This window comes from Oncorhynchus mykiss, chromosome 16 (assembly GCF_057628025.1).
Source record: "Oncorhynchus mykiss isolate SJ-2025 chromosome 16, ASM5762802v1, whole genome shotgun sequence".
NCBI lineage: Eukaryota > Metazoa > Chordata > Actinopteri > Salmoniformes > Salmonidae > Oncorhynchus > Oncorhynchus mykiss.
The window spans coordinates 1,204,864-1,230,000 of NC_143037.1; the positions used below are offsets into that span (position 1 = coordinate 1,204,864).

General features: G+C 46.8%; 1 protein-coding gene across 4 annotated transcripts in view; it reads left to right on the plus strand.

Annotated features, from left to right (window-relative positions):
- Window positions 1-25,137, plus strand: part of nid1a (nidogen 1a) — a 69,154-nt gene that overhangs the window by 28,604 nt on the left and 15,413 nt on the right. For 2 of the 4 annotated variants that reach the window (XM_090201707.1, XM_090201709.1), the window contains exons 12-16: window positions 1,216-1,344; window positions 2,240-2,383; window positions 19,474-19,593; window positions 20,723-20,944; window positions 21,676-21,851. In XM_090201707.1, coding sequence (XP_090057833.1) covers window positions 1,216-1,344; window positions 2,240-2,383; window positions 19,474-19,593; window positions 20,723-20,944; window positions 21,676-21,851 — 791 coding nt within the window. Of the gene's footprint in view, window positions 1-1,215; window positions 1,345-2,239; window positions 2,384-19,473; window positions 19,594-20,722; window positions 20,945-21,477; window positions 21,620-21,675; window positions 21,852-25,137 lie in introns of those variants that run through there. The other 2 variants (XM_090201710.1, XM_090201708.1) reach the window with 2 other exon arrangements.

Here is a 25,137-nt window from a genome sequence, read left to right on the forward strand (position 1 = left end):
ATAGTTGTTATAGTTATTATAGTTATTATAGTTATTATAGTTGTTATAGTTGTTATAGTTGTTATAGTTATTATAGTTATTATAGTTGTTATAGTTGTTATAGTTATTATAGTTATTATAGTTGTTATAGTTGTTATAGTTGTTATAGTTATTATAGTTATTATAGTTATTATTATAGTTATTATAGTTGTTATAGTTGTTATGGTTATTACCATAGTTATTATAGTTATTATAGTTATTATAGTTATTATAGTTATTATCATAGTTATTATAGTTATTATAGTTGTTCTAGTTATTATAGTTATTATCATAGTTATTATAGTTGTTATAGTTGTTATAGTTGTTATAGTTATTATAGTTATTATAGTTGTTATAGTTGTTATAGTTGTTATAGTTGTTATAGTTATTATAGTTATTATAATAGTTATTATAGTTATTATAGTTGTTATAGTTGTTATAGTTATTAGAGTTGTTATAGTTGTTATAGTTATTATAGTTATTATCATAGTTATTATAGTTGTTATAGTTGTTATAGTTGTTATAGTTATTATAGTTATTATCATAGTTGTTATAGTTATTATAGTTATTATAGTTATTATAGTTGTTATAGTTGTTATAGTTGTTATAGTTATTATAGTTATTATAGTTGTTATAGTTGTTATAGTTATTATAGTTATTATAGTTGTTATAGTTGTTATAGTTGTTATAGTTATTATAGTTATTATTATAGTTATTATAGTTGTTATAGTTGTTATGGTTATTACCATAGTTATTATAGTTATTATAGTTATTATAGTTATTATCATAGTTATTATAGTTATTATAGTTGTTCTAGTTATTATAGTTATTATCATAGTTATTATAGTTGTTATAGTTATTATAGTTATTATAGTTATTATAGTTGTTATAGTTGTTATAGTTGTTATAGTTATTATAGTTATTATAGTTATTATAGTTGTTATAGTTGTTGTAGTTGTTGTAGTCTGTAGTATAGTATAGTATCTGAAGGTCGACATACCGTCCTGTGTCACTTTTCTACCATTCTTGATAAAAACCCTCAGATCTGAACAGACTGACAGTCATTTTTCTGTTTCTGTTTGTCTCCATCTGTTCCTGTCAGACATAGTGTAGATCCCTCAGATCTCAACAGTCATGTGTATCTTTCTGTTTATGTGTGTTTATGTCAATGCTTGGGTTTGTGTTTGTTCCTGTCAGATATTGATGAGTGTAGAGAGATCCCTCTGGCCTGTGGAGAACACTCAGTCTGCAACAACCAGCCCGGAACCTTCCGCTGTGAGTGTAATGATGGATACCAGTTCGCCAGCGACGGGCACACCTGCATAGGTACACTTTGTGTGTGTATGTGTGTCTCCCTTTTTCTCTCTCTCTGTTTCTTATTCTTGTTCTCACTCCCCTCTCCCCTCTCGCTCTCTTTCTCCCAAACTTTGTCTGCCTCTCTCTCTTTCTCTCAAACTCTCTCTGTCTCGCTCTCTCTTTTTCTCAAACTCTCTCTCTCGCTCTCTCTTTTTCTCAAACTCTCTCTCTCGCTCTCTCTTTCTCTTAAACTCTCTCTCTCGCTCTCTCTTTCTCTTAAACTCTCTCTCTCGCTCTCTCTTTCTCTTAAACTCTCTCTCTCGCTCTCTCTTTCTCTCAAACTCTCTCTCTCGCTCTCTCTTTCTCTTAAACTCTCTCTGTCTCGCTCTCTCTCAAACTCTCTGTCTCGCTCTCTCTTTCTCTCAAACTCTCTCTCTCTCGCTCTCTCTTTCTCTTAAACTCTCTCTGTCTCGCTCTTTCTCAAACTCTCTCTGTCCCCCTCTCTTTTTCTCTCTGCCCCCCCCCCCCTCTCTCTATCTTCTGGTGCTTTAAATTCTGGGGTTAAACACTAACCACTGCCATATGAGGGAAATAAAAACAGAACAGATGAAAGCATGTCTGCTCACTTCTCGGCAACAGACAGACATTGTCGTTTTTTCACAGACAGCCCAATTCAGATTTTTTTCAGTAATTGTTCTTTTGACCAATCGGATCATCTCTCTTGTCAGTAATTGGGCAACAGATAAGAATTGGGCTGCCTGTGTAAACGCAGCCTGTGTCAGAATCTAGGCCAGAAAACTACTAACATACTAACATCTGAAATATTTGATGTTGACACCCCCTATCCTTTCCAGGAGTTTGATTGATTGATAGATTGATTGACTGACCGACTTGCTGATTGGCTGTTTAATCCCCCCTTCCCCAGGAGTGGACCGTCCAGTAGACCACTGCGCGGCCGGCAGCCATGACTGTGACATCACGGAGCGCGCTCACTGCAGCTACAGTGGAGGATCCTCTTATATCTGCTCCTGTTTGCCTGGGTTTCAGGGACACGGACGTGTCTGCCAAGGTAATGGTGTGAGTGTGTTTGTGGGCATTTAAACCCACTGTTCCCTGGGCGCCGAAGACGTGGATGTCGATTATGGCGGCCCCCCCTCGCACCGCTCTGATTCAGAGGGGTTGGGTTAAATGCGGAAGACACATTTCAGTAGAATGCATTCAGTTGTACAACATACTAGGCATCCGCTCTCCCTTTATAACTGACTAGGCATCCCCCTCTCCCTTTACAACTGACTAGGCATCCCCCTCTCCCTTTACAACTGACTAGGTATCCCCCTCTCCCTTTACAACTGACTAGGCATCCCCCTCTCCCTTTACAACTGACTAGGCATCCCCCTCTCCCTTTACAACTGACTAGGCATCCCCCTCTCCCTTTACAACTGACTAGGCATCCCCCTTTCCCTTTATAACTGACTAGGTATCCCCCTGTCCCTTTACAACTGACTAGGTATCCCCCTCTCCCTTTACAACTGACTAGGGATCCCCCTGTCCCTTTACAACTGACTAGGCATCCCCCTCTCCCTTTATAACTAACTAGGCATCCCCCTTTCCCTTTACAACTGACTAGGCATCCCCCTTTCCCTTTACAACTGACTAGGCATCCCCCTCTCCCTTTACAACTGACTAGGTATCCCCCTCTCCCTTTATAACTGACTAGGTATCCCCCTCTCCCTTTATAACTGACTAGGTATCCCCCTCTCCCTTTATAACTGACTAGGTATCCCCTTCTCCCTTTATAACTGACTAGGTATCCCCCTCTCCCTTTACAACTGACTAGGTATCCCCCTCTCCCTTTATAACTGACTAGGCATCCCCCTCTCCCTTTACAACTGACTAGGTATCCCCCTCTCCCTTTATAACTGACTAGGTATCCCCTTCTCCCTTTATAACTGACTAGGCATCCCCCTCTCCCTTTACAACTGACTAGGCATCCCCCTCTCCCTTTACAACTGACTAGGCATCCCCCTCTCCCTTTACAACTGACTAGGCATCCCCCTCTCCCTTTACAACTGACTAGGTATCCCCCTCTCCCTTTATAACTGACTAGGTATCCCCCTCTCCCTTTATAACTGACTAGGTATCCCCCTCTCCCTTTATAACTGACTAGGTATCCCCCTCTCCCTTTATAACTGACTAGGCATCCCCCTCTCCCTTTATAACTGACTAGGTATCCCCCTCTCCCTTTATAACTGACTAGGCATCCCCCTCTCCCTTTACAACTGACTAGGCATCCCCCTCTCCCTTTACAACTGACTAGGTATCCCCCTCTCCCTTTACAACTGACTAGGCATCCCCCTCTCCCTTTACAACTGACTAGGCATCCCCCTCTCCCTTTACAACTGACTAGGCATCCCCCTCTCCCTTTACAACTGACTAGGCATCCCCCTTTCCCTTTATAACTGACTAGGTATCCCCCTGTCCCTTTACAACTGACTAGGTATCCCCCTCTCCCTTTACAACTGACTAGGGATCCCCCTGTCCCTTTACAACTGACTAGGCATCCCCCTCTCCCTTTATAACTGACTAGGTATCCCCCTCTCCCTTTACAACTGACTAGGTATCCCCCTCTCCCTTTACAACTGACTAGGGATCCCCCTGTCCCTTTACAACTGACTAGGCATCCCCCTCTCCCTTTACAACTGACTAGGCATCCCCCTCTCCCTTTATAACTGACTAGGCATCCCCCTCTCCCTTTATAACTGACTAGGTATCCCCCTCTCCCTTTACAACTGACTAGGTATCCCCCTCTCCCTTTACAACTGACTAGGCATCCCCCTCTCCCTTTATAACTGACTAGGTATCCCCCTCTCCCTTTACAACTGACTAGGTATCCCCCTCTCCCTTTACAACTGACTAGGCATCCCCCTCTCCCTTTACAACTGACTAGGCATCCCCCTTTCCCTTTACAACTGACTAGGCATCCCCCTTTCCCTTTACAACTGACTAGGCATCCCCCTCTCCCTTTATAACTGACTAGGTATCCCCCTCTCCCTTTACAACTGACTAGGTATCCCCCTCTCCCTTTACAACTGACTAGGCATCCCCCTCTCCCTTTACAACTGACTAGGCATCCCCCTTTCCCTTTACAACTGACTAGGCATCCCCCTCTCCCTTTATAACTGACTAGGTATCCCCCTCTCCCTTTACAACTGACTAGGCATCCCCCTCTCCCTTTATAACTGACTAGGTATCCCCCTCTCCCTTTACAACTGACTAGGTATCCCCCTCTCCCTTTATAACTGACTAGGTATCCCCCTCTCCCTTTATAACTGACTAGGTATCCCCTTCTCCCTTTATAACTGACTAGGTATCCCCCTCTCCCTTTACAACTGACTAGGTATCCCCCTCTCCCTTTATAACTGACTAGGCATCCCCCTCTCCCTTTACAACTGACTAGGCATCCCCCTCTCCCTTTACAACTGACTAGGCATCCCCCTCTCCCTTTATAACTGACTAGGTATCCCCCTCTCCCTTTATAACTGACTAGGTATCCCCTTCTCCCTTTATAACTGACTAGGTATCCCCCTCTCCCTTTACAACTGACTAGGTATCCCCCTCTCCCTTTATAACTGACTAGGTATCCCCCTCTCCCTTTATAACTGACTAGGTATCCCCCTCTCCCTTTATAACTGACTAGGTATCCCCTTCTCCCTTTATAACTGACTAGGTATCCCCCTCTCCCTTTACAACTGACTAGGTATCCCCCTCTCCCTTTATAACTGACTAGGCATCCCCCTCTCCCTTTACAACTGACTAGGCATCCCCCTCTCCCTTTACAACTGACTAGGCATCCCCCTCTCCCTTTACAACTGACTAGGCATCCCCCTCTCCCTTTATAACTGACTAGGTATCCCCCTCTCCCTTTATAACTGACTAGGTATCCCCCTCTCCCTTTATAACTGACTAGGCATCCCCCTCTCCCTTTATAACTGACTAGGTATCCCCTTCTCCCTTTATAACTGACTAGGTATCCCCCTCTCCCTTTATAACTGACTAGGTATCCCCCTCTCCCTTTATAACTGACTAGGTATCCCCCTCTCCCTTTACAACTGACTAGGCATCCCCTTCTCCCTTTACAACTGACTAGGTATCCCCTTCTCCCTTTATAACTGACTAGGTATCCCCTCTCCCTTTATAACTGACTAGGTATCCCCCTCTCCCTTTACAACTGACTAGGTATCCCCCTCTCCCTTTATAACTGACTAGGCATCCCCCTCTCCCTTTATAACTGACTAGGTATCCCCCTCTCCCTTTATAACTGACTAGGCATCCCCCTCTCCCTTTATAACTGACTAGGTATCCCCCTCTCCCTTTATAACTGACTAGGTATCCCCCTCTCCCTTTATAACTGACTAGGTATCCCCCTCTCCCTTTATAACTGACTAGGTATCCCCCTCTCCCTTTATAACTGACTAGGTATCCCCCTCTCCCTTTATAACTGACTAGGTATCCCCCTCTCCCTTTATAACTGACTAGGTATCCCCCTCTCCCTTTATAACTGACTAGGTATCCCCTTCTCCCTTTATAACTGACTAGGTATCCCCCTCTCCCTTTATAACTGACTAGGTATCCCCCTCTCCCTTTATAACTGACTAGGCATCCCCCTCTCCCTTTATAACTGACTAGGTATCCCCTTCTCCCTTTATAACTGACTAGGTATCCCCCTCTCCCTTTATAACTGACTAGGTATCCCCCTCTCCCTTTATAACTGACTAGGTATCCCCCTCTCCCTTTACAACTGACTAGGCATCCCCTTCTCCCTTTACAACTGACTAGGTATCCCCTTCTCCCTTTATAACTGACTAGGTATCCCCTCTCCCTTTATAACTGACTAGGTATCCCCCTCTCCCTTTACAACTGACTAGGTATCCCCCTCTCCCTTTATAACTGACTAGGCATCCCCCTCTCCCTTTATAACTGACTAGGTATCCCCCTCTCCCTTTATAACTGACTAGGCATCCCCCTCTCCCTTTATAACTGACTAGGTATCCCCCTCTCCCTTTATAACTGACTAGGTATCCCCCTCTCCCTTTATAACTGACTAGGTATCCCCCTCTCCCTTTATAACTGACTAGGCATCCCCCTCTCCCTTTATAACTGACTAGGTATCCCCTTCTCCCTTTATAACTGACTAGGTATCCCCCTCTCCCTTTATAACTGACTAGGTATCCCCCTCTCCCTTTATAACTGACTAGGTATCCCCCTCTCCCTTTATAACTGACTAGGTATCCCCTTCTCCCTTTATAACTGACTAGGTATCCCCCTCTCCCTTTACAACTGACTAGGTATCCCCCTTCCCCTTTATAACTGACTAGGTATCCCCTTCTCCCTTTATAACTGACTAGGTATCCCCTCTCCCTTTATAACTGACTAGGTATCCCCCTCTCCCTTTACAACTGACTAGGTATCCCCCTCTCCCTTTATAACTGACTAGGCATCCCCCTCTCCCTTTATAACTGACTAGGTATCCCCCTCTCCCTTTATAACTGACTAGGCATCCCCCTCTCCCTTTATAACTGACTAGGTATCCCCCTCTCCCTTTATAACTGACTAGGTATCCCCCTCTCCCTTTACAACTGACTAGGCATCCCCTTCTCCCTTTACAACTGACTAGGTATCCCCTTCTCCCTTTATAACTGACTAGGTATCCCCTCTCCCTTTATAACTGACTAGGTATCCCCCTCTCCCTTTACAACTGACTAGGTATCCCCCTCTCCCTTTATAACTGACTAGGCATCCCCCTCTCCCTTTATAACTGACTAGGTATCCCCCTCTCCCTTTATAACTGACTAGGCATCCCCCTCTCCCTTTATAACTGACTAGGTATCCCCCTCTCCCTTTATAACTGACTAGGTATCCCCCTCTCCCTTTATAACTGACTAGGTATCCCCCTCTCCCTTTATAACTGACTAGGCATCCCCCTCTCCCTTTATAACTGACTAGGTATCCCCTTCTCCCTTTATAACTGACTAGGTATCCCCCTCTCCCTTTATAACTGACTAGGTATCCCCCTCTCCCTTTATAACTGACTAGGTATCCCCCTCTCCCTTTATAACTGACTAGGTATCCCCTTCTCCCTTTATAACTGACTAGGTATCCCCCTCTCCCTTTACAACTGACTAGGTATCCCCCTTCCCCTTTATAACTGACTAGGCATCCCCCTCTCCCTTTATAATGAAAGGCTAGTCCAGCCAGCAGTTCCAGTTGATTGGTGTTTATTCTGACATTCCAGCCAGCGGTCTCAGTTGATTGGTGTTTATTCTGACTGTCCAGCCAGCGGTCCCAGTTGATTGGTGTTTATTCTGACTGTCCAGCCAGCGGTCCCAGTTGATTGGTGTTTATTCTGACTGTCCAGCCAGCGGTCCCAGTTGATTGGTGTTTATTCTGACTGTCCTGCCAGCGGTCCCAGTTGATTGGTGTTTATTCTGACTGTCCAGCCAGCGATCCCAGTTGATTGGTGTTTATTCTGACTGTCCAGCCAGCGGTCCCAGTTGATTGGTGTTTATTCTGACTGTCCAGCCAGCGGTCCCAGTTGATTGGTGTTTATTCTGACTGTCCAGCCAGCGGTCCCAGTTGATTGGTGTTTATTCTGACTGTCCAGCCAGCGGTCCCAGTTGATTGGTGTTTATTCTGACTGTCCAGCCAGCGGTCCCAGTTGATTGGTGTTTATTCTGACTGTCCAGCCAGCGGTCCTAGTTGATTGGTGTTTATTCTGACTGTCCAGCCTGCGGTCCCAGTTGATTGGTGTTTATTCTGACTGTCCAGCCAGCGGTCCCAGTTGATTGGTGTTTATTCTGACTGTCCAGCCAGCGGTCCCAGTTGATTGGTGTTTATTCTGACTGTCCAGCCTGCGGTCCCAGTTGATTGGTGTTTATTTTGACTGTCCTGCCAGCGGTCCCAGTTGATTGGTGTTTATTCTGACTGTCCAGCCAGCGGTCCCAGTTGATTGGTGTTTAATCTGACTGTCCAGCCAGCGGTCCCAGTTGATTGGTGTTTATTCTGACTGTCCTGCCAGCGGTCCCAGTTGATTGGTGTTTATTCTGACTGTCCAGCCAGCGGTCCCAGTTGATTGGTGTTTATTCTGACTGTCCAGCCAGCGGTCCCAGTTGATTGGTGTTTTTAATTACTGTCCAGCCAGCGGTCCCAGTTGATTGGTGTTTATTCTGACTGTCCAGCCAGCGGTCCCAGTTGATTGGTGTTTATTCTGACTGTCCAGCCAGCGGTCCCAGTTGATTGGTGTTTTTAATTACTGTCCAGCCAGGGGGCCCAGTTGATTGGTGTTTATTCTGACTGTCCAGCCAGCGGTCCCAGTTGATTGGTGTTTATTCTGACTGTCCAGCCAGAGGTCCCAGTTGATTGGTGTTTATTCTGACTGTCCAGCCAGCGGTCCCAGTTGATTGGTGTTTATTCTGACTGTCCAGCCAGCGGTCCCAGTTGATTGGTGTTTATTCTGACTGTCCAGCCTGCGGTCCCAGTTGATTGGTGTTTATTCTGACTGTCCAGCAAGGGATCACAGTTGATTCATGTTTATTCTGACTGTCCAGCCAGGGGCCCCAGTTGATTGGTGTTTATTCTGACTGTCCAGCCAGCGATCACAGTTGATTGGTGTTTATTCTGACTGTCCAGCCAGGGGCCCCAGTTGATTGGTGTTTATTCTGACTGTCCAGCCAGCGGTCCCAGTTGATTGGTGTTTATTCTGACTGTCCAGCCTGCGGTCCCAGTTGATTGGTGTTTATTCTGACTGTCCAGCCAGCGGTCCCAGTTGATTGGTGTTTAATCTGACTGTCCAGCCAGCGGTCCCAGTTGATTGGTGTTTATTCTGACTGTCCAGCCAGCGGTCCCAGTTGATTGGTGTTTAATCTGACTGTCCAGCCAGCGGTCCCAGTTGATTGGTGTTTATTCTGACTGTCCAGCCAGCGGTCCCAGTTGATTGGTGTTTTTAATTACTGTCCAGCCAGGGGCCCCAGTTGATTGGTGTTTATTCTGACTGTCCAGCCAGCGGTCCCAGTTGATTGGTGTTTAATCTGACTGTCCAGCCAGCGGTCCCAGTTGATTGGTGTTTATTCTGACTGTCCAGCCAGCGGTCCCAGTTGATTGGTGTTTATTCTGACTGTCCAGCCAGCGGTCCCAGTTGATTGGTGTTTATTCTGACTGTCCAGCCAGCGGTCCCAGTTGATTGGTGTTTATTCTGACTGTCCAGCCAGCGGTCCCAGTTGATTGGTGTTTTTAATTACTGTCCAGCCAGGGGCCCCAGTTGATTGGTGTTTATTCTGACTGTCCAGCCAGCGGTCCCAGTTGATTGGTGTTTAATCTGACTGTCCAGCCAGCGGTCCCAGTTGATTGGTGTTTATTCTGACTGTCCAGCCAGCGGTCCCAGTTGATTGGTGTTTATTCTGACTGTCCAGCCAGCGGTCCCAGTTGATTGGTGTTTTTAATTACTGTCCAGCCTGCGGTCCCAGTTGATTGGTGTTTATTCTGACTGTCCAGCCAGCGGTCCCAGTTGATTGGTGTTTATTCTGACTGTCCAGCCAGCGGTCCCAGTTGATTGGTGTTTATTCTGACTGTCCAGCCAGCGGTCCCAGTTGATTGGTGTTTATTCTGACTGTCCAGCCAGCGGTCCCAGTTGATTGGTGTTTATTCTGACTGTCCAGCCAGCGGTCCCAGTTGATTGGTGTTTATTCTGACTGTCCAGCCAGCGGTCCCAGTTGATTGGTGTTTATTCTGACTGTCCAGCCAGCGGTCCCAGTTGATTGGTGTTTATTCTGACTGTCCAGCCTGCGGTCCCAGTTGATTGGTGTTTATTCTGACTGTCCAGCCAGCGGTCCCAGTTGATTGGTGTTTATTCTGACTGTCCAGCCAGGGGTCCCAGTTGATTGGGGTTTATTCTGACTGTCCAGCCAGCGGTCCCAGTTGATTGGTGTTTATTCTGACTGTCCAGCCAGCGGTCCCAGTTGATTGGTGTTTAATCTGACTGTCCAGCCAGCGGTCCCAGTTGATTGGTGTTTATTCTGACTGTCCAGCCAGCGGTCCCAGTTGATTGGTGTTTATTCTGACTGTCCAGCCAGCGGTCCCAGTTGATTGGTGTTTATTCTGACTGTCCAGCCAGCGGTCCCAGTTGATTGGTGTTTATTCTGACTGTCCAGCCAGGGGCCCCAGTTGATTGGTGCTTATTCTGACTGTCCAGCCAGCGGTCCCAGTTGATTGGTGTTTATTCTGACTGTCCAGCCAGCGGTCCCAGTTGATTGGTGTTTAATCTGACTGTCCAGCCAGCGGTCCCAGTTGATTGGTGTTTATTCTGACTGTCCAGCCAGCGGTCCCAGTTGATTGGTGTTTATTCTGACTGTCCAGCCAGCGGTCCCAGTTGATTGGTGTTTAATCTGACTGTCCAGCCAGCGGTCCCAGTTGATTGGTGTTTATTCTGACTGTCCAGCCAGCGGTACCAGTTGATTGGTGTTTATTCAGACGACAGACACAAGGAAGCACATTAGATGTGCAGGACAAGTATGTTGATGAATGATTAATCTGTTGTCATTGAAGTAACTGAATTTGCAGGGAGCTAATGTGATCATGGCAATCAGAACATGCTAGCTAACTCACTCTCACTGCAATAACATCCACATCCCAGGATACCCCCAATATCTATCAGGTACAGTACACTCACACATATATACACACACACACACACACACACACACACACACACACACACACACACACACACACACATATATACATACAGTGCTTTCGTAAAGTATTGAGTTAGGGTCTACCATAAAAGCCTGATTGGTGGAGTGCTGCAGAGATGGTTTTACTTCTGGAAGGTTTTCCCATATCTACATAGGAACTCTGGAGCTCTGTTGGAGTGACCATCTGGTTCTTGGTCACCTCCCTGACCAAGGCCCTTCTCCCCCGATTGGTCAGTTTGGCTGGGTGGCCAGCTCTAGGAAGAGTCTTGATGGTTCCAAACTTCTTCCATTTAAGAATGATGGAGGCCACTGAGTTCTTGGGGACCTTCAATGCTGCCTAAATGTTTTGGTACCCTTCCCCATACCTGTGCCTCAACACAATCCTGTCTCGGAGCTCTACGGACAATTCCTTCAACCTCATAGCTTGGTTTTTGCTCTGACATGCACTGTCAACTGTGGTACCTTATATAGACAGGTGTGTGCCTTTCCAAATCATGTCCAATCAATTGAATTTAACACAGGTTGACTCCAATCAATTTGTAAAAACATCTCAAGGATGATCAATGGGAACAGCATGCATCTGAGCTCAATTTCGATTCTCATAGCAAAAGGTCTGAATACTTATTTAAATAAGATATCTTTTTATTTTTTTATAAATTCTTGATTCTTTTTTACTTTTTGGGGGGGGGGGGGTAGATCAGCTTTAATATTGCAGATAGATTGTAGCTTCCATCAATGTAATTGTCTGCATCACTTCCAATCCCCCATATATTTTGGGGTAAATATATATTATTTTAAATATATATTCCTTTATTATTTTCCACTGACCCTACCACCCCTCCCCTAATTGAAGTAAACTAATGGACAACAATACTTAGGTTTCTACTTCCAGTTTATACATACTATATACATTTTAATCCCATCCTTCAGCTCCCCTCAACCCCTCCCATCTATCTCTGAACACCATCCAGTCCCATCCTTCAGCTCCACTCAACCCCTCCCATCTATCTCTGAACACCATCCAGTCCCATCCTTCAGCTCCCCTCAACCCCTCCCATCTATCTCTGAACACCATCCAGTCCCATCCTTCAGCCCCCCTCAACCCCTCCCATCTATCTCTGAACACCATCCAGTCCCATCCTTCAGCTCCCCTCAACCCCTTCCATCTTTCTCTGAACACCATCCAGTCCCATCCTTCAGCTCCCCTCAACCCCTCCCATCTATCTCTGAACACCATCCAGTCCCATCCTTCAGCTCCCCTCAACCCCTCCCATCTATCTCTGAACACCATCCAGTCCCATCCTTCAGCTCCCCTCAACCCCTCCCATCTATCTCTGAACACCACCCAGTCCCATCCTTCAGCTCCCCTCAACCCCTCCCATCTATCTCTGAACACCACCCAGTCCCATCCTTCAGCTCCCCTCAACCCCTTCCATCTATCTCTGAACACCACCCAGTCCCATCCTTCAGCTCCCCTCAACCCCTTCCATCTATTTCTGAACACCATCCAGTCCCATCCTTCAGCTCCGCTCAACCCCTTCCATCTATCTCTGAACACCATCCAGTCCCATCCTTCAGCTCCCCTCAAACCCTTCCATCTATCTCTGAAAATCATCCAGTCCCATCTTTCAGCTCCCCTCAACCCCTTCCATCTATCTCTGAACACCACCCAGTCCCATCCTTCAGCTCCCCTCAACCCCTCCCATCTATCTCTGAACACCACCCAGTCCCATCCTTCAGCTCCCCTCAACCCCTTCCATCTATCTCTGAACACCATCCAGTCCCATCCTTCAGCTCCCCTCAACCCCTTCCATCTATCTCTGAACACCACCCAGTCCCATCCTTCAGCTCCCCTCAACCCCTTCCATCTATCTCTGAACACCATCCAGTCCCATCTTTCAGCTCCCCTCAACCCCTTCCATCTATCTCTGAACACCATCCAGTCCCATCCTTCAGCTCCCCTCAACCCCTCCCATCTATCTCTGAACACCATCCAGTCCCATCCTTCAGCTCCCCTCAACCCCTCCCATCTATCTCTGAACACCACCCAGTCCCATCCTTCAGCTCCCCTCAACCCCTTCCATCTATCTCTGAACACCATCCAGTCCCATCTTTCAGCTCCCCTCAACCCCTTCCATCTATCTCTGAACACCACCCAGTCCCATCCTTCAGCTCCCCTCAACCCCTCCCATCTATCTCTGAACACCACCCAGTCCCATCCTTCAGCTCCCCTCAACCCCTTCCATCTATCTCTGAACACCACCCAGTCCCATCCTTCAGCTCCCCTCAACCCCTTCCATCTATCTCTGAACACCATCCAGTCCCATCCTTCAGCTCCCCTCAACCCCTCCCATCTATCTCTGAACACCACCCAGTCCCATCCTTCAGCTCCCCTCAACCCCTTCCATCTATCTCTGAACACCATCCAGTCCCATCCTTCAGCTCCCCTCAACCCCTCCCATCTATCTCTGAACACCACCCAGTCCCATCCTTCAGCTCCCCTCAACCTCTTCCATCTATCTCTGAACACCATCCAGTCCCATCCTTCAGCTCCCCTCAACCCCTCCCATCTATCTCTGAACACCACCCAGTCCCATCCTTCAGCTCCCCTCAACCCCTTCCATCTATCTCTGAACACCATCCAGTCCCATCCTTCAGCTCCCCTCAACCCCTCCCATCTATCTCTGAACACCACCCAGTCCCATCCTTCAGCTCCCCTCAACCCCTTCCATCTATCTCTGAACACCACCCAGTCCCATCCTTCAGCTCCCCTCAACCCCTTCCATCTATTTCTGAACACCATCCAGTCCCATCCTTCAGCTCCCCTCAACCCCTTCCATCTATCTCTGAACACCATCCAGTCCCATCCTTCAGCTCCCCTCAAACCCTTCCATCTATCTCTTGACATCATCCAGTCCCATCTTTCAGCTCCCCTCAACCCCTTCCATCTATCTCTGAACACCACCCAGTCCCATCCTTCAGCTCCCCTCAACCCCTCCCATCTATCTCTGAACACCACCCAGTCCCATCCTTCAGCTCCCCTCAACCCCTTCCATCTATCTCTGAACACCATCCAGTCCCATCCTTCAGCTCCCCTCAACCCCTTCCATCTATCTCTGAACACCACCCAGTCCCATCCTTCAGCTCCCCTCAACCCCTTCCATCTATCTCTGAACACCATCCAGTCCCATCTTTCAGCTCCCCTCAACCCCTTCCATCTATCTCTGAACACCATCCAGTCCCATCCTTCAGCTCCCCTCAACCCCTCCCATCTATCTCTGAACACCATCCAGTCCCATCCTTCAGCTCCCCTCAACCCCTCCCATCTATCTCTGAACACCACCCAGTCCCATCCTTCAGCTCCCCTCAACCCCTTCCATCTATCTCTGAACACCATCCAGTCCCATCTTTCAGCTCCCCTCAACCCCTTCCATCTATCTCTGAACACCACCCAGTCCCATCCTTCAGCTCCCCTCAACCTCTCCCATCTATCTCTGAACACCACCCAGTCCCATCCTTCAGCTCCCCTCAACCCCTCCCATCTATCTCTGAACACCACCCAGTCCCATCCTTCAGCTCCCCTCAACCCCTTCCATCTATCTCTGAACACCATCCAGTCCCATCCTTCAGCTCCCCTCAACCCCTCCCATCTATCTCTGAACACCACCCAGTCCCATCCTTCAGCTCCCCTCAACCCCTTCCATCTATCTCTGAACACCATCCAGTCCCATCCTTCAGCTCCCCTCAACCCCTCCCATCTATCTCTGAACACCACCCAGTCCCATCCTTCAGCTCCCCTCAACCCCTTCCATCTATCTCTGAACACCATCCAGTCCCATCCTTCAGCTCCCCTCAACCCCTCCCATCTATCTCTGAACACCACCCAGTCCCATCCTTCAGCTCCCCTCAACCCCTTCCATCTATCTCTGAACACCATCCAGTCCCATCCTTCAGCTCCCCTCAACCCCTCCCATCTATCTCTGAACACCACCCAGTCCCATCCTTCAGCTCCCCTCAACCCCTTCCATCTATCTCTGAACACCATCCAGTCCCATCCTTCAGCTCCCCTCAACCCCTCCCATCTATCTCTGAACACCACCCAGTCCCATCCTTCAGCTCCCCTCAACCCCTTCCATCTATCTCTGAACACCACCCAGTCCCATCCTTCAGTTCCCCTCAACCCCTCCCATCTATCTCTGAACACCACCCAGTCCCATCCTTCAGCTCCCCTCAACCCCTTCCATCTATCTCTGAACACCATCCAGTCCCATCCTTCAGCTCCCCTCAAACCCTTCCATCTATCTCTTGACATCATCCAGTCCCATCTTTCAGCTCCCCTCAACCCCTTCCATCTATCTCTGAACACCACCCAGTCCCATCCTTCAGCTCCCCTCAACCCCTCCCATCTATCTCTGAACACCACCCAGTCCCATCCTTCAGCTCCCCTCAACCCCTTCCATCTATCTCTGAACACCATCCAGTCCCATCCTTCAGCTCCCCTCAACCCCTTCCATCTATCTCTGAACACCACCCAGTCCCATCCTTCAGCTCCCCTCAACCCCTTCCATCTATCTCTGAACACCATCCAGTCCCATCTTTCAGCTCCCCTCAACCCCTTCCATCTATCTCTGAACACCATCCAGTCCCATCCTTCAGCTCCCCTCAACCCCTCCCATCTATCTCTGAACACCATCCAGTCCCATCCTTCAGCTCCCCTCAACCCCTCCCATCTATCTCTGAACACCACCCAGTCCCATCCTTCAGCTCCCCTCAACCCCTTCCATCTATCTCTGAACACCATCCAGTCCCATCTTTCAGCTCCCCTCAACCCCTTCCATCTATCTCTGAACACCACCCAGTCCCATCCTTCAGCTCCCCTCAACCTCTCCCATCTATCTCTGAACACCACCCAGTCCCATCCTTCAGCTCCCCTCAACCCCTCCCATCTATCTCTGAACACCACCCAGTCCCATCCTTCAGCTCCCCTCAACCCCTTCCATCTATCTCTGAACACCATCCAGTCCCATCCTTCAGCTCCCCTCAACCCCTCCCATCTATCTCTGAACACCACCCAGTCCCATCCTTCAGCTCCCCTCAACCCCTTCCATCTATCTCTGAACACCATCCAGTCCCATCCTTCAGCTCCCCTCAACCCCTCCCATCTATCTCTGAACACCACCCAGTCCCATCCTTCAGCTCCCCTCAACCCCTTCCATCTATCTCTGAACACCATCCAGTCCCATCCTTCAGCTCCCCTCAACCCCTCCCATCTATCTCTGAACACCACCCAGTCCCATCCTTCAGCTCCCCTCAACCCCTTCCATCTATCTCTGAACACCATCCAGTCCCATCCTTCAGCTCCCCTCAACCCCTCCCATCTATCTCTGAACACCACCCAGTCCCATCCTTCAGCTCCCCTCAACCCCTTCCATCTATCTCTGAACACCATCCAGTCCCATCCTTCAGCTCCCCTCAACCCCTCCCATCTATCTCTGAACACCACCCAGTCCCATCCTTCAGCTCCCCTCAACCCCTTCCATCTATCTCTGAACACCACCCAGTCCCATCCTTCAGTTCCCCTCAACCCCTCCCATCTATCTCTGAACACCACCCAGTCCCATCCTTCAGCTCCCCTCAACCCCTTCCATCTATCTCTGAACACCATCCAGTCCCATCCTTCAGCTCCCCTCAACCCCTCCCATCTATCTCTGAACACCACCCAGTCCCATCCTTCAGCTCCCCTCAACCCCTTCCATCTATCTCTGAACACCATCCAGTCCCATCCTTCAGCTCCCCTCAACCCCTCCCATCTATCTCTGAACACCACCCAGTCCCATCCTTCAGCTCCCCTCAACCCCTTCCATCTATCTCTGAACACCACCCAGTCCCATCCTTCAGTTCCCCTCAACCCCTCCCATCTATCTCTGAACACCATCCATTTTGGTTTATAATTGCCATATATTTTTAACTGTGCTGTTTCACAACAGTTCTTAACATATCTACATTTTACAGACACAGTATATTTGCGTTGTTATTGTTATTATTAGTCCCACCCTTCAGCTCCATTCAACCATCCATTTTTATTTCTATTGACATATATTTTTCAACTGGGTTGTGATGTTTCACAAAAGTTCTGAACCTTTCTTATTCTCTAGAGATTGTAAATGAAAGATATTTTTTTTCTAAATGTATTATTTTATTGATCGATTGACTATCAAAAGTGAGGTTTCGGGCCTTTCTATCGTATTAAACTTTCGTTTTCATTTGTGCCTCCTCCAGATTCTCACTGGCAAAATGTGAAGTGTGAAAAGCACTATCGTACTCCAACAGATTTGTTTTTGTGTTTAAGGTGTCGCCCTGCAACAACCCCTCTCTCAGACAGCTCTAAAGGACCTCTGACATGATGTCCAAAACACTCATTAGGAAAATCACGTCTCCCAGTATTGTTAAGGCCCTGGTGAAATTCTTCTAAAACTTTTGAAATTTCATGTCAAAGATTTTCCAGCAAATGCTACAAAAAAATCCCTGTCATCCATGTGAACAAAAGAAGGAGAAATAGGGTGAGGAGGGCGGGGTGCCTTGTAAGAATTGACCACTACCCTCCGTAGTATTGGCCAACGTGCAGCCATTGGAAAACAAACTGTACGATCTACGATTAAGACTCTTCTACCAACGGGACATTAAAAACTGTAATATCTTATGTTTCACCGAGACGTGGCTGAACGACGACACGGATAATTTAGATCTGACTGGCTTCTCCGTGCACCAGCAGGACAGAGCAACTATTTCTGGTAAGACGAGGGGAGGAGGTGTGTGTCTATTTGTCAATAACTGCTGGTGCACAATGTCTAATATTAAAGAAGTCTCAAGGTATTACTCGCCTGAGGTAGAGTACCTCATGATAAGCTGTAGACCACACTATAGTTCTCATCTATATTTTTCATAGCTGTCGTAGCTGTCTATTTACCACCACAAACCGATGCTGGCGCTAAGACTCCACTCAATGAGCTGTGTAAGGTCATAACCAAACAAGAAAATGCTCATCCAGAAGCGGTGCTCCTAGTGGCCGGGGACTTTATTGCAGGGAAACTTAAATCTGTTTTACCTAATTTCTACCAGCATGTCAAATGTGGAACCAGAGAGAAAAAAATTCTAGATCACATTTTCTCCACACACAGAGATGCATACAAAGCTCTAGATCACCTTTACTCCACACACAGAGATGCATACAAAGCTCTAGATCACCTTTTCTCCAGACAGAGATGCGTACAAAGCTCTAGATCACCTTTTCTCCAGACAGAGATGCATACAAAGCTCTAGATCACCTTTTCTCCAGACAGAGATGCATACAAAGCTCTAGATCACCTTTTCTCCAGACAGAGATGCATACAAAGCTCTAGATCACCTTTTCTCCAGACAGAGATGCGTACAAAGCTCTCCCTCGCCCTACATTTGGCAAATCTGACCATAATTCTATCCTCCTGATTCCTGCTTACAAGTAAAAACTAAATCAGGAAGTACCAGTGACTCGCTCAATACGGAAGTGGTCAGATGACGTGGATGCTAAGCTGCAGGACTGTTTTGGTAGCACAGATTGGAATATATTCCTGGATTCATCCAATGGCATTGAGGAGTACACCATATCAGTCACCGGCTTCATCAATAAGTGCATCGACGACATCCTCCCCACAGTGACCGTACGTACATTTCCCAACCAGAAGCCATGGATTACAGGCACGTTCTTGTTGATGTTGTTTTGCTGCGTCCTCATCTTGTCTTACCCTGTGCTCCAAGTCCAACCAAATAATGTCACTCAAACAGAATGGGGAACTAACAAAGAGCCGCTGACCCCAACCAAACGAAACAGGTGGTGTTTTAGGAGGGATTCTGAAAGACACTCATGGGGGTTCCACTGAAAGTTGACTAGCAACAACAACTGGGACCTAAAAGACACCCAACATGAGCGCCAACTAAATTTGCCCAAGAACAGGTAAACAAAAAAATTAGGTGCCACCAATCGGTGCGCCGCACGTGCTAACTTGCTAACGTGCTTGCCTCGAAATATAAATGGGAAAATCAGAGCCTGTAACACTATATAGTAAAATACTAAATCTAAATACCCCATTTCATATTGTTAAGTTCAAATGAATACAATATAAAACTACCTGACACCATTCAAACCGTGGACTTCATCTTTATGCCTGTCCTCTTGGTCATTTATTTCCTTTACAGAGTGGGCTCCCTATTCCCTCCCTCCCTCCCTCCCACCTTCACTCTCTCCTTTCCAGGAAATATGTATTTTAAACTTGTATGAACTAGATTTTATTGTGTCAAAGGATAACTATTGCATGTGCTGCCTTTGATAACATGTAATGTCACCTTATTTGAAATAAAGCCTTCTTGTCCCCTGTAGATATTGATGAGTGCCAGTCTGCCAGGTGCCACCAGAAGGCTGTGTGTTATAACACCCAGGGGTCCTTTACCTGCCAGTGCAGGCCAGGTTACTATGGTGACGGCTTCTACTGCTCCTCAGGTACGTCTCTGTGGAATGGAACAACATCATGGTTGCCTGTCAGGTAAAGACATGACTTGCTCTGAAGTCGCGAAATGTTTTTTCACTATATTCTGACCCTTTCAGTTAAAACATGACCCTTATCCATTACAGAATGTTTACAGAAGGGCTTGAACAGTAATGGGGTAATGTTCCAAAGCAACACTCCCTTCTTCCCCCCTCTTCCTCCCCCAACATAGCCTGTACTGTTCCCACAGAGGGATGAGTAGATAACAAACCCATTAAAACAGACCCAGACCTACTGCATCACCAGCCACTGATGTCCAGCTGTAGCCCAGGGGTCACTGGCTCATAGCTGCCTGCTGCAACTCTCTTAGTAATAAATACACTTCACTTTGACTACAGTGGATACTTTGAAAAAACGAGACACACAATCTCTCTCTCTCTCTCTCTCCTCTCTCTCTCTGTCTCTCTCTCCTCTCTCTCCTCTCTCTCTCTGTCTCTCTCTCTATCTCTCTCTCTTTTCCCAAAGCACATTCCTATCATTATCCAGCATCATTCTTGGAAAAGAAAACACATTCCTGCTTTGGAGAGAGAGAGAGAGATGGAGGGAGATGGAGGGGGAGAGAGAGAGAGCTGGGAGGGGGGGGGGGGAGCTAGGGAGGGAGAGAGGGCTGGGGGGAGGGGGAGAGCTAGGGAGAGAGAGATGGAGGGAGGGGGAGAGAGAGAGATGGAGGGAGGGGGAGAGAGAGAGATGGAGGGAGGGGGGAGAGAGAGAAAGGCAGGGAGGGGAGAGAGAGAGGGAAGGGAGATAATTAAAACAGGGCTCAAACAAGGCTCATATGAGGATAAACAATATTGAGAGTGGTATGAGCTGGCTAAATCAAAGCCAACCGGATTAAAGCTTGTAACAGTACCTCCCTACAGTAGCTACACCAGTTATACACTTCCATAATGAATCTATAAAGGTCTGACAACACAGTATGTACTATATTGATTGTTAATGTCTTTCTCTCAGAGGGGATTCTATATACCCATCTAGGTAGACGTCCTCGTTGTTATGTATCTCCTTCCAACTAATAACCCAACTGTTGATATAAAAGGGCTTTTATAAATAACTTTGATTGATTGTTCATTTCCCTCCTCCCAGAGCATACGAAGTCGCAGTGTGAGACCCACAGGGACCGTCTCCTAGGCTCTACAGAGTACGGGCCCCAGCCGGTGCCTGGTCAGTACGTGCCTACCTGTGACAGCCAGGGAGCCTACGAGGCCTCCCAGTGCCACGGTTCCATCGGACATTGTTGGTGTGTTGACCGTAACGGACTGGAGATCCCAGGAACACGCACTGGGCCCGGCAGAGGCAGACCACTGTGTAAGTTATACTCTCCATCAACCTGATTAAGAGGACAACTGAATTTAGTGTATATCTACAAACAATGGGAGACTTGAGTGGATATTTCCGTTAAGTAAGCAGAGACTCAGGTCAGAATACCACCCTTAGTGAATCATATGAATTAAGACTCAGTAAACAGAGACTCAGGTCAGAATACCACCCTTAGTGAATCATATGAATTAAGACTCAGTAAACAGAGACTCAGGTCAGAATACCACCCTTAGTGAATCATATGAATTAAGACTCAGTAAACAGAGACTCAGGTCAGAATACCACCCTTAGTGAATCATATGAATTAAGACTCAGTAAACAGAGGCTCAAGTCAGAATACCACCCTTAGTGAATTATATGAATTAAGACTCAGTAAACAGAGACTCAGGTCAGAATACCACCCTTAGTGAATCATATGAATTAAGACTCATTAAGACTCTCGGTCACAATTTAAAGCTGATGTACTCCCAGGCCAGATGTCTGTTGATTGATTCATTGATTCATTCATCTCTCTGCTGTAGGTATAGAACAAGGACCAACAGTTCGTCCCGCAGTAGGCCCTACTCCCAGGCCAGATGTCTGTTGATTGATTCATTGATTAATTCATCTCTCTACTGTAGGTATAGAACAAGGACCAACAGTTCGTCCTGCAGTAGGCCCTACTCCCAGGCCAGATGTCTGTTGATTGATTCATTGATTGATTCATCTCTCTACTGTAGGTATAGAACAAGGACCAACAGTTCGTCCCGCAGTAGGCCCTACTCCCAGGCCAGATGTTTACCCTCTACCCCCCGGCACACACCTGCTCTTTGCTCAGAGTGGACGCATCGAGTTTGTCCCATTGGAGGGCTACAACATGAAGAAGACAGAGGCAAAGACTGTCCTGCATCTACCGGTGAGAAGTTGTTGTTGTTGATGTTGTGGTTGACAGGCCTGCTCCTATCTGAATGTCCTGTTCTGTGTCTACCGACTACCAGCACCACTAGCCTGGTACCCCATCCATTGGCGCTGCCTTTGGTCATTGTTACCATAGCAGTTGGCAAGACAACACAAACCGATCTGGAACCAAGCTTCGTCTTTTGCTCTCAGTGACTAACTCTTTAGTGAAGGCAGTCATATCTGTGGGTGGTTGAGACTGGATGTGTCTGGTTTGCGTTTAATTTGTTATAAGGTTAAACACCATGTGGATGCTGTTTGGGAAAGTTAATACGTGGTTGAAGTGGGTTCAGGGAGACTGCATTGTTACTGTAGTTGTCTTATTTAGGATATAAAGTCACAAGTGATTTGTAGCAGTGGGATTTCCTGTTGCGCAACGGTTTTCCCAATGGCATCCTTCTCCCCTGTACACTACTATCGACCCATAGGGCCCTAGTCAAAAGTAGTACACTGCACAGTATAGGGAATAGGGTGCAATTTGGGACGTATGTCCTGTTTACTTTGACATTAGGAATCCTTATTCGGGTGCTATGGATTGTTATAGTTTGTTTAGGAGATTTAAGTATGTATTTAAAATTCCACAACAGTGTTTATGTTTAGTCTGATTCTGCTGGTACCAAGTCATTCTGCCTGCTGGTACCAAGTCATTCTGCTGTTACCGAGTCATTCTGCTGTTACCAGGTCATTCTGCTTTTACCAAGTCATTCTGCTGGTACCAGGTCAGTCTTCTGGTACCAAGTCATTCTGCTGTTACCAAGTCATTCTGCTGGTACCAAGTCATTCTGCTGGTACCAAGTCATTCTGCTGTTACCAGGTCATTCTGCTGGTACCAAGTCATTCTGCTGTTACCAAGTCATTCTGCTGTTACCAGGTCAGTCTGCTGGTACCAAGTCATTCTGCCTGCTGGTACCAAGTCATTCTGCTGTTACCGAGTCATTCTGCTGTTACCAGGTCATTCTGCTTTTACCAAGTCATTCTGCTGGTACCAGGTCAGTCTTCTGGTACCAAGTCATTCTGCTGTTACCAAGTCATTCTGCTGGTACCAAGTCATTCTGCTGGTACCAAGTCATTCTGCTGTTACCAGGTCATTCTGCTGGTACCAAGTCATTCTGCTGTTACCAAGTCATTCTGCTGGCACCAAGTCATTCTGCTGTTACCAAGTCATTCTGCTGTTACCAAGTCATTCTGCTGGCACCAAGTCATTCTGCTGTTACCGAGTCATTCTGCTGGTACCGAGTCATTCCTAGAGAATAGGCGGCCATTCAGGAGCCACACCCACCATGCACATACAGTGGGGCAAAAAAGTATTTAGTCAGCCACCAATTGTGCAAGTTCTCCCACTTAAAAAGATGAGAGAGGCCTGTAATTTTCATCATAGGTACACTTCAACTATGACAGACAAAATGAGAAAAAAAATCCAGTAAAATCACATTGTAGGATTTTTTTATGAATTTATTAGCAAATTATGGTGGAAAATAAGTATTTGGTCAATAACAAAAGTTTATCTCAATACTTTGTTATATACCCTTTGTTGGCAATGACAGAGGTCAAACGTTTTCTGTAAGTCTTCACAAGGTTTTCACACACAGTTGCTAGTATTTTGGCCCATTCCTCCATGCAGATCTCCTCTAGAGCAGTGATGTTTTGGGGCTGTTGCTGGGCAATACAGACTTTCAACTCCCTCCAAAGATTTTCTATGGGGTTGAGATCTGGAGACTGGCTAGGCCACTCCAGGACCTTGAAATGCTTCTTACGAAGCCACTCCTTCGTTGCCCGGGCGGTGTGTTTGGGATCATTGTCATGCTGAAAGACCCAGCCACGTTTCATCTTCAATTCCCTTGCTGATGGAAGGAGGTTTTCACTCAAAATCTCACGATACATGGCCCCATTCATTCTTTCCTTTACACGGATCAGTCGTCCTGGTCCCTTTGCAGAAAAACAGCCCCAAAGCATGATGTTTCCACCCCCATGCTTCACAGTAGGTATGGTGTTCTTTGGATGCAACTCAGCATTCTTTGTCCTCCAAACACGACGAGTTGAGTTTTCACCAAAAAGTTCTATTTTGGTTTCATCTGACCATATGACATTCTCCCAATCTTCTTCTGGGTCATCCAAATGCTCTCTAGCAAACTTCAGACGGGCCTGGACATGTACTGGCTTAAGCAGGGGGACACGTATAGCACTGCAGGATTTGAGTCCCTGGCGGCGTAGTGTGTTACTGATGGTAGGCTTTGTTACTTTGGTCCCAGTTGTCTGCAGGTCATTCACTAGGTCCCCCCGTGTGGTTCTGGGATTTTTGCTCACTGTTCTTGTGATCATTTTGACCCCACGGGGTGAGATCTTGCGTGGAGCCCCAGATCGAGGGAGATTATCAGTGGTCTTGTATGTCTTCCATTTCCTAATAATTGCTCCCACAGTTGATTTCTTCAAACCAAGCTGCTTACCTATTGCAGATTCAGTCTTCCCAGCCTGGTGCAGGTCTACAATTTTGTTTCTGGTGTCCTTTGACAGCTCTTTGGTCTTGGCCATAGTGGAGTTTGGTGGAGTTTGGAGTGTGACTGTTTGAGGTTGTGGACAGGTGTCTTTTATACTGATAACAAGTTCAAACAGGTGCCATTAATACAGGTAACGAGTGGAGGGCAGAGGAGCCTCTTAAAGAAGTTACAGGTCTGTGAGAGCCAGAAATCTTGCTTGTTTGTAGGTGACCAAATACTTATTTTCCACCATAATTTGCAAATAAATGCATAAAAAATCCTACAATGTGATTTTCTGGATTTTTTTTTCTCATTTTGTCCGTCATAGTTGAAGTGTACCTATGATGAAAATTACAGGCCTCTCTCATCTTTTTAAGTGGGAGAACTTACACAATTGGTGGCTGACTAAATACTTTTTTGCCCCACTGTATGTAGTAAAGGTCAATAACTGGGCTGTAATAGGAGGTCTGAAGATAAAGATCACACTGCTGCCAAGGTTTCTAACTCGATGGTTTTACTCAAAGAAAAGCAGTTGAGTTGAATGGAAAAGAGTAGGTGAAATAAATATTCATAAATTGAAAAGACTTGGTATTGATGAATGTAAAGGCATGAGGCCACCATTCGTTTCAAAGTATTGCTGTTGTGGTGTACTTAAGAATCTCAACCAATTCCTTACACTATTGGTAGCATGTGTGGTCATTGAAACTGGGACGAAGCATTAATGCCCTTCAGATCCAGTGTCGTTCAGGGTTCTCTCTCGGTTTTCTCTCA